Here is a 10,135-nt window from a genome sequence, read left to right as displayed (position 1 = left end):
GCTACCATCTTAAACCCAGATGTCAGCAAATCTTCCAGATTAGGGGGATGCCAGGGTTTTTTCAGACAAATTACACAAATGAAAGTTACCACGTTCCTTTAACATTTTTTTGACTTTGCTGTAAAGGAAAGCTATCTTGGAGATGAAGGAGGACCATGAAGACCACGTTCAGAGGCTGAAGAGGTTGAAGGATGAGGAAATCGATGCACTCACAAGTGCAACATCACAAACCAGGTCAGAAGTCCATAGAGGACTTTCAGGTGCTCTATACTGGTGTATCCCATCTGTCTGTTTTGCAGCTCTACTGTAACTCATGTTGCTGTGCATCTACTGTTTGATTTTATTTTCATCCACATTACCAGCTGTTTAAGATGCTAATCCAAAATAAGATCGTTTGCTTCCATTCACATTTTAGGTTTTTATTTCAGTGCTTTATACAGAACAGCTGGGTTATTTAATTGATTTTAGCAGTAAACATGAAAAGATTCTCAGCTGTCTTTGTCCAGGTCTCTTACAGCAGTGATTGAACAGATGGAGAAGTTTTCCTCTCGACTTGGAGAGCTTTCCTCTCGAGTGGAGAGCACACACGAACATACAACACAAGGCCTGGAGCACAGGACACAGCACAGAGACAAACAGCTTCAGAGTAACTCTCACACACAAGCAGTTTGTGTTAAAATAATATATTCAGGAATACAATACAATAACTACAATTTTCCTCATTCTCTTCCAGCTGAATCACAAACACAACAGGGTGCAAATATCAGATGATATCAGAAGATGTTTTACAAGTGTGCTAAGATTATTCTCTGACATGTTTTAGTAATGCAGGATCGTCTGAACCAGCAGCAGAAATCGATGTTGGAGGAGAAAGCTTATCTTAAGGAAATTATCGCCAGGATGGACACTCAGCTCACCGAGCAGCAGAGACAACTTGAGAAGGTCAGATTGTATAAACAGGATAAATGTGACAGCCAGATCATCGCCTGTCTTCAATGACCTTAGCAATGTCAAAATGTGCATTCATACAAAGACCTGAAACTATGTAAGGTATTCTCTTCAAACATTGAAGGTATTCAGTTTTGTTCTGTGTTGTGCACCCCAGGAACGCTGGAAGATGACAGCAGAGCAGGCCAAGGCAGAGTCCACCCTAAGAACCCTGGAAGAGGAGCGCCGGGTTCTGAACTTGCAGATCAGTTTGGAGAGGGAGGAGCTGGAAAAAGCTAAGGTGAGGTCCATTGGTATTCCAGTATCAATGTCAAGGTAGATAATGGAACACAGCTCGACCTTACTTGACCCCTTCCATCAGAACGCTTTAGTCGAGGAGCAGAAGGCAGTGATGCAACGTTGTGCAGAGGAGAGGAGGAGGCTGGCTGCAGAGAGGAACCAGTTCCACGATCAAGAGAAGCAGAGACGTGATAGGGCTGATCAGGAGGCACAGGTGAGCATCACAGTGGAGGAGGACCCCTTATAGACCCCCTTATAAGTTGCAGGTTTGTTTTTCTCACAACTGTGAGAGACAGAATCTAAGCAAAACATTCAGAAAATCACATGGTATGAGTGTTACTTTTTTTTTTTGCTTTTTATTGCATGAAATAAGTATTTGATCACCTACCAACCAGCAAGAATTCTGTCTCTCACAGACCTGTTAGTTTTTCTTTAAGAAGCCCTCTTATTCTGCACTTTTTACCTGTATTAATTGCACCTGTTTGAACTTGTTACCTGTATAAAAGTCACCTGTTCTCACACTCTAACCTGTCCACCATAGTCAAGACCAAAGAGCTGTCTAAGGACACCAGGGACAAATTGTAGACCTGCACAAGGCTGGGATGGACTACAGGACAACAGGCAAGCAGCTTGGTAGAAGACAACAACTGTTCTGATTATTTATTAGAAAGTGGAAGAAACACAAGATGACTGTCAATCTTCCTCCATCTGGGATTCCATGCAAGATCGTGGGGTAAGGATGATTCTGAGAAAGGTCAGAACTACACAGGAGGACCTGGTCAATGACCTGAAGAGAGCTGGGACCACAGTCACAAAGATTACATTAGTAACACATGATGCTGTCATAGTTTAAAATCCTGCAGGGCAGCAAAGTCCCCCTGCTCAAGCCAGCACATGTCCAGGCCCATTTGAAGTTCGCCTCATGACCATCTGAATGATCCAGAGGAGGCATGGGAGAAGATCATGTGGTCAGATGGGACCAAAATAGAGCTTTATGGTGTCAACTGCACTCGTCGTGTTTGGAGGATGAGAACAACCCCAAGAAAACTGTCCCAACCGTGAAGCATGGGGTTGGAAACATAATTTTTAGGGATGCTTTTCTGCAAAGGGGACAGGATGACTGCACCGTATTGAAGAGTGGATGGATGGGTTCATGTATTGCGAGATTTTGGCAAACAACATCCTTCCCTCAGTAAGAGCATTGAAGATGGGTCGTGGCTGGGTCTTCCAGCATGACAATGACCCCAAACACATAGCCAGGGCAACTAAGGAGGAGTTCCGTAAGAAGCATTTCAAGGTCCTGGAGTGGCCTGGTCAGTCTCCAGACCTGAACTCAATAGAAAATCTTTGGAGGGAGCTGAAATTTGAAAGATCTGGAGAAGATCTTTGTGGAGGAGTGGACCAAAATTCCTGTTGCAGTGTGCAAACTTGGTCAACAACTACAGGAAATGTTGACCTCTGGTACTGCAAACAAAGGTTTCTGTACCAAATATTAAGGTCTGTTTTTCTATGGGATCAAATGCTTATTTCAAGCAATAAAATGCTAATTAATTATTTAAAAATCATACAGTACAGTTTTCTGAATTTTTTTTTTTTTTTTTAAAGATTCTGTCCCTCACAGTTGAAGTGTACCTACGATAAAAAAAATACAGACCTCTCCTTTCTTTGTAGGTGGGAAAACGTGCCTCACTGTATTAGCTGCTGTTGAAATGCACCCATTTTAACCTTTTACGGCCCGTGTGTGTTTCTGAGCAGTTTTCGCCTAAATAAGTAAAGGCTTTTTGCTCTTAAACATATTGTCAAGGAGTTAATTTACTTTTTTCTTACCAACTAACAAATTCTTTTAATATCTCAGGAAAATTAGTTTGTTTCTAGTTTTTCATTCTCTGGTTCAACAGTGTGGCTAAAATATTCCAGCAGATAAATTTTTACTATACATTTTTCAAAACAGATATTTCAGAAACACAGCAAGTTAGCATATTGGATTAACTTTTGTGATGTTCTACATATATAAAGTAACTGTAGAAAGATTTGGTGGTGTTGAACAAGCTCATTAAAATGATTGCATTTAGCTTCATTGTCCTTGTTTTGGGGCAAAATGGACATATGTCCAAAAACAGATTAAAAACAAACGTGCTTACATTACAAAAGAAAGTTTCTCTGTCATTTCAGTTCACCATTTCGCCCTTTCACACAGTTGTTTGTCCCTTGAGGCCATTGTAATATTACACATTTTCTCATGGGAAGACATGCATGTTCACATGTATAAACAAGAGCTGATGGATCCTCTGCCCTGTTAAAACAAATCCTCTGTCTACTTCTGAATGAAAGAGACAGACATTGACATTTAAAGTCCTCCTCAAAGTGATGTCAGAATACAGGGAAGCTACATTTTAGTTCAGAGGTTATCTTAAATGGACTGCATTTATATAATGATTTTCCATCTGAATCAGAAGCTCAAAGCGCTTTACAATGATGCCTCACATTCACCCATTCACACACTTGCACACTGATATCAGGGTGCTGCCATGCAAGGTGCTCAGCTGCCCACCAGTAGCACCTGGTGGGATTAAAGATCTTACCCAAGGGCCCTTGGTGATTTTCAGATGTGGCAAGGGTTTGACCTGAGGATTCTCTGGTCTCAAACCCACTGCTTAACCACTAGATCTCCACCTCCAAGTTAATCTCAAACAGATTCCAACAAAATCTTGTGATTTTGTAGGAATTTGTTTGGGATTGCTGCTTCAGTAAATGCCATGTTGGAGCTTGTTTTGTTCCAGAGAAGGTTGGCTTTCCACACATATCCATATGTTGTCATTATGTTCAGAAGTAGCCATTATAAACTATTGTGAACATGATTTGTGGGGCAGTGGGCCTGTTGGCTAGTCCCATTTTTACACAAGATGCAGATGTGTAACGTGCTTCTAGTTAATGAACAGAGAATAAGAAAACAGTAACATGTCTGACATTAGATTGATTCTCAGTCCTAATTAATCCATCTGGTTTATTAAATAGTAAAAGACAGAACAAATGATCACATATGAAGATGTTAATTTATCTAAGGCATGCACACTCACACCTTTTTATACACCTCGAACAAAAATTTGGGGAGGGTGTATGTATAAATATAATAAACACATGATATGTGCTTCTAACTTATCTGCTGTCATATTGTTTGAACACAATGCCAATTTTGTGACATCTCCAAAAAAAAAGGTCAAAAATAATTAAGAAATGGCAACTTCATTACATATGTAAACTTTTTTTTTGGTCAAAATGTGTCTTTGTTTATTAAATTAATCTCATAAATGATGTTTTCCTTGACACATAAGACTCCCGAGGCCAAAAATGTTCTCCAGTTCCTCAAATGTCACGATGGAGCAATGATGCGTTTTTTTTCCTCTGTGATTGTGTTTTAGGAACAGAGTGAGCTGAAGCTTCGTGCTGCTGAGATAAAGCAGAAGGAAATAACCTTGACACAAGAAAGAGATGCACTTAAGAGATTAAGGGAGGAGTTGGACACGGAGAAAGAGAGAATAAGCGACACGGCCCTGAGGCTCAAGACACGAGTTCAGGAGGTGGAGGCCTTCAGTAAGGTAATGTATCGCTGCATCACCACCTGTGCATTGTTGACGATAAGCTGTTCTCCTTCCACTCATGTGCATCAGTGTAGCAACGACTACGTCATTTACTTTGGCACTTGAATACACTACTTTGAAGCTAGCTGCAGAGAAGTATGAGGAAGGAGAACAAGCGTTACAGGAGGCCAAACGTGTGGAGGCTGAACACCAGAGAAGGCTCAGAAATGTTCATTCACAAACAGAGAACCTGAGGCAGCAGCAGCAGCAAATCCTTCAGGTGCGTGTTCTGGCTCAGCACCCAGCACTGCTTCTCCACCGCACAGACTCACATACCGAAGGCGTAACAGCACCTGTATAACGTGTTTATTACAGGAACAAATAAGGTTGTCCCATCTGAAAAAGGGGGCAGAGAGTCTGAGACCGGACATTCCAATGACCTCATTACCGCAGATACCACCAGGTTTACCAGATGAGATGAACATTTTTCTTTTTAATAATTTAACAAAGGCTACTTTCTGGTACTATACTTTTTTGATAAATGTCAAATGTTTTCTTGGCTTTTTTCCCCATCTGTAGACTCAGGATTGTCAAGCTCTAAGTTGACATCATCTTCATTTATTGCACCTCCTACTTCGTTTTCTAGCTGTGAGTCTACGGAACTCGAGGCGAGTCTGGCTCTGTGGAAGTACAATGCATCAAAGGTAACATTAGACTACGTACAGCAGTAGTTTTAATGCCTCTACTTCCAACCATTATATTTAAAAAGTGCTTTTACATTTTCCTGCTGGATTTAAAAAGGTCATGTTTGCATTGGCCTCTGAAACTGCATAAAATAATAACCATGAAAAATATTTTATGTTTACAGTTTTTGATGGTTAATTATTATATAAATGATTAATGTTTAATGAATGTTTATATAAATGACTGTTGTTCTGCCTCATTGAATGGAACATTCTGTTTTTCAACTTGTGAAAATATTCTTACTATTGTATGAATTGAAAACAGGCATTATTTGTTTTATATGACACCAAAATTTATCTTGTCATTTAATATTTTACTTAAAATTAGACTGAGGAAAAAGTACTTGTATTTCTTCTGCATGTGTCCATAAGCACAGTGCACATGCTATAGATAGTCTTTCTTGTGTCATGGAAGCACTATTATGAAAAGGTAGTGGAGTCGTTCAGTGGTGTGAAATGTATGGAACCAAAATGAACAGTAAATGGACACAAATGCCATATGACATACAATTCACCAATCAAGTGATAGTGATGTATTTAGGTGTTATATAAAAGCTGTTATTTGATTTGATTGACTGGTTGCACTTTGGGACACCCTGAGCATTTGCAGGATCCACAAGAAGTTGCTGGATGTCGTAGCCAGTTAATAGCGAGGTACTGTGATTGCTGTGCGAAAGGGGACATAAACTCGGGTGTCCATCAGCATGTGTTCTGGCTCCTACACTCTTTAATGCTTTTATGGACTGGGTGTTTGGTTGGACTGTGGAAACCAGCGGCGTAGGCACCTTTGGGGATGAGGAGGTTTACTGACTGTGAAATCAGCGGACACTCAGATTGCAACTCAAGAAGTTAAGTGAGGAATCAGTGTGTCTGGTATTGAGTGACCTGGATGGGGCTTCACCCAAAGAGTCTTTTTGTTGGTGATTAATCTATACATAGTTTTTCATTTAATTAATTAATCCAGTGATTATTTTTTTAACTGATGTATTAAATGTTTTCCGATTAGTTGATTAGTCCTTTGGTTAACTTACCAGTTAGTCACAGCCATAATTTCTGCCAATAATTTTCAATACTTTTTATTCAAATATTTTGTCATAAAAGTATTTGTTTTACAAATTAAAAATTGTAAGGTATAAAGGGTAGAAAGTGCCAAAATGTAAAAAGGCACCTATGGGGGGAGAAATTTTTGGACACAGTTTTTCCTCTTCCTGAGACACAAAATAAAATTGATTTTATTTAATGGGCTGCAACTGATTTTCTTCATTATTGATTAAGCTGTTGTTTTCTACATTGGAAAATTGTGACAAAAATCCATGTTTCCTGATGCAAAGGTACCATCCTTAAATATCTTTTGTCCACACCCTGAAGATACCTGAACCTGAAGATTTATTGTCAGAGAGGAGTCAAAAAACTCTAAAAATAAACAAAGAAACCAGAAAATATTCATATTTTAAAAAGGATACATCTGAGAATTTCTACTCCAAACAATTGATTTTCAAAATAGGTTAATTTAGTAATTGATTAATTGTTGCAGCACTACACCTGGATCAAGACTAAGATCCAGGCTCTCAGTGACTTCATGGACTTGGACATCACAAGTGTATCTGTATGCAGTGAAAGTGTTTAGCTCATGGGACAGCCATTTATCCTGGTGCTTCCTGTCTTACTGGATTTTTGTGAGACTTGGATGCCAACTAGTAGCCTAAGTTGACAACTAGATGTCTTTGGTAATGCTGGAATGACTTCTCAAACAGTTACTCAGGTGAGGAGTATCTCTTGGATTGTGAGACAATGCCACCTACGACATTTTGACCATGCGGTGCATTTCTCTGGGCATGATCCACCATGCAGGCACCTTAGTTTTGAGGACATTGTCACTGGAGATGGTCCAGGGGATGCCCACATTTCACTTGGCTGCAGCAGATAGGTTACTTTCAAGATGTTGGGATGGACCTGCTGCCTTTCTGGGTGGTTGCCATCCATTTCTCAAGGTGGTTCCATAATATGGTGGATGCAGTGACGTGCAGCATGATCCCATGCATTAGATGTACTGTGCATAGATCAATGATCCTAGACCTGCTAGGAGTTATTAGCATTTCCATGTACACACATGAACTACAAAGTTATAAGATGATAAAGGAGGTCGTGGAATCTAAAAATGTTCAGCATTCATGGAATATTTATGTCAGACAACATTTCAATTTGTTGTTGTCCATTCAGCTGCTCCCTTTTTTTGTTCGGGGTCGCCACAGCGGATAGAGCCAGATCTGCTCTGGTCTTTGGCACAAGTTTTACTCCGGATGCCCTTCCTGACGCAACTCCAGTTTTACCTGGAGAAACACTCAGCCGCTGGTGTTCCAGAGAGGTCTCACCTCCAAGTACTAACCAGATGCCGCACTGCTTAGCTTCTGAGATCTGATGGGATCAGGCTTAGACAGAGCAGACCGGCTGCTTCAGACAACATTTCAGTACAGTCCTATTAAAAAGTCAGTTTTTGAAGATATTCAAAATACTTTTCCTCAAAAATCACATTTACATTCTCAGTTTGGTCTCGTCAAACCGTACAAAATTCTCATCTTGTATGAATTATAGCCTTTATTGTCAACACTGTTGTCATTTCATGGCTGGCAACATTCGAAGTACTGGGTTTGTCTGTAGGCTTTTTGAAAGGTCCTGTAGTCAAACACCATAAAAAACAAAAAAAACAAAACAAAAACGCAACTATTTCATCCCATTTTAATAATAAAGTGCACAGAATTTCTCATGATGAAATAATGAAACCAACACATGCTGAAGCGTCTTCAGAGGAGTGGTTTTATTTCAGGCTGATGGGGTTTGTTTCCAGTAATTCACTGATTATTCCAGTTGTGTGTCGCCTTATGAAAACGGTTCACATTGATGTCATTGTCATCCACAGGATGGTGATTACCTGCAACAAGAGCAAATCTACCTCAACAAATTGAAGAGTAAATCACACAGAACAAAATGAGATTGGAGGACGAAGGAGCCAGAGAACAGCGCGCGCTTTAAACAGGAGACATGATGAGACCTAATCAGACACGGCTGCTGCTGCAGTGAGGGAAGAAAAACAAGCTTTGTGTGAGGTGAATTTCCACCCATCAGTAATAACCACTGTGAATGCAGTGAGCAGCAGAAGTCATGAAGCAGCAGTTCCATGCTACATTTACATTTTTTTCCCCAGCATCATCATCAAATTATCGTTTTTTTTTTTTTTTAATGCAAAAGGTCTGTATTTTCCCCAACACCACATGGGACATGAGCCTAGATTTGGTCTGTTTTCTTCTAACAAAGTTCTCTGTTCCACTCCACTGTGATGCTGTAACTGGTGTTCAAATGGACAAAAGTTGCATGATGTCAATTTTTTTCTAATCACAGCCACAGAAGCCTATAATGTCTTCAGAGTTGTCATTGGTGACTTGGTGGCTTCCCTCACTAGTTTCCTTGCATGATCCCTGTGCGCAGCTGCCTATTTCAGACAGATTTACCAAACTGTTTGTATGTAGAGCCCGACTGATATGGATTTATTTTTTTTAGGCCGATGCCGATAACGATATTTGGATGAAAAAAATGCTGATAATCGATAATTTGGCTGATTTGCCGATAAATCAGCCGATATTTTTTTTTTTAAATGAATAAAATGTTCTTTTTTGGACCCTTAACAAAGCTGAAGCTTTGTCCTCATATTGATTAATTTTATAACAGAGAAGAATTTTCAAGTTCAAAAAAATGCAAAAATGCAATTGGAGCAGTTAGGGGGCTATTCAAACGGGCCAACTAGTAAGATATCACTCCTGAAAACGATCTTTGCCATATCACGTGAGGTAAATCTGCCCTACAATTGGATTTTGGAAAACCATGTGATGGACCATAGAACCAATTCCGATTGGACACTCACATTGCGCACATCATCACACATCTATGAGGAGTACCAAGATGGCCGACGGTGGATCGAAAGTCCGCAGTTAACTTTTCAGCGAAAAAAAAAAAAAAAAAAGTAAGTTTCTATCTCATATCATTAAAAAGTTATTTATAATTTAGTAAAGCTTGGTCCCAGCCATCAGCCGGCCCCAGAGTGTTAATGGCAAACGGCAGTAATTCCCAGAACCCTTCCGGACGACCAGTGAATCTGAATGTTTCAACCTCTTAGCAGTAAAAGAAGGTTTTTCATACTAGAAATAAGGTCTACACAACGCGGGCTTAATAAAAAGCGTGACCGACGCAATGAAGCACATTTGACACATTACTACATAAACTGAGTTAATCAAACTGAGTTGAACTGAAATGTGAGGTGAATGTAATTGCAAAGTTATTACAAACAACATCCTTATAAACTTACTTGTATGCTTTTGTCAGCCGATCAGTGCAGTGTGATGGCGAACTACGGGGGCCGGTGATGAACACATTTAAGCAGGGGTGTAAGCAGCTCTCAGTTGAATGGAGTTAGAGCTCCATCTACTGGACAAATGGTGCAAGGACATTTTACATTGCCAACACAAACATTATTTCAGTAACTGTTCTGTTTATGAGAAATTATCGGCTTTCTATCGGCAAAATTTCGGACGATAG

The 10,135-nt window shown here is 39.9% G+C and overlaps 1 protein-coding gene across 2 annotated transcripts in view; it reads left to right on the top strand.

Annotated features, from left to right (window-relative positions):
• The window catches only part of LOC117520217 (fas-binding factor 1 homolog), a 33,237-nt gene extending 24,089 nt beyond the window's left edge, over positions 1 to 9,148 (top strand). The window contains exons 19-28 of one of the 2 annotated variants that reach the window (XM_034181530.1): positions 127 to 234; positions 507 to 646; positions 824 to 942; positions 1,106 to 1,228; positions 1,310 to 1,441; positions 4,647 to 4,823; positions 4,948 to 5,085; positions 5,181 to 5,279; positions 5,378 to 5,509; positions 8,466 to 9,148. In XM_034181530.1, the coding sequence (XP_034037421.1) occupies positions 127 to 234; positions 507 to 646; positions 824 to 942; positions 1,106 to 1,228; positions 1,310 to 1,441; positions 4,647 to 4,823; positions 4,948 to 5,085; positions 5,181 to 5,279; positions 5,378 to 5,509; positions 8,466 to 8,537 (1,240 nt within the window). In that variant the 3' untranslated portion in view covers positions 8,538 to 9,148. The remainder of the gene's footprint in view (positions 1 to 126; positions 235 to 506; positions 647 to 823; positions 943 to 1,105; positions 1,229 to 1,309; positions 1,442 to 4,646; positions 4,824 to 4,947; positions 5,086 to 5,180; positions 5,280 to 5,377; positions 5,510 to 8,465) is intronic. The other variant, XM_034181529.1, reaches the window with a different exon arrangement.
• The last annotated feature ends 987 nt before the right edge of the window (positions 9,149 to 10,135 follow it).

Source organism: Thalassophryne amazonica, chromosome 11 (assembly GCF_902500255.1).
Source record: "Thalassophryne amazonica chromosome 11, fThaAma1.1, whole genome shotgun sequence".
NCBI lineage: Eukaryota > Metazoa > Chordata > Actinopteri > Batrachoidiformes > Batrachoididae > Thalassophryne > Thalassophryne amazonica.
This window is presented reverse-complemented; position numbering and strand designations above follow the sequence as displayed.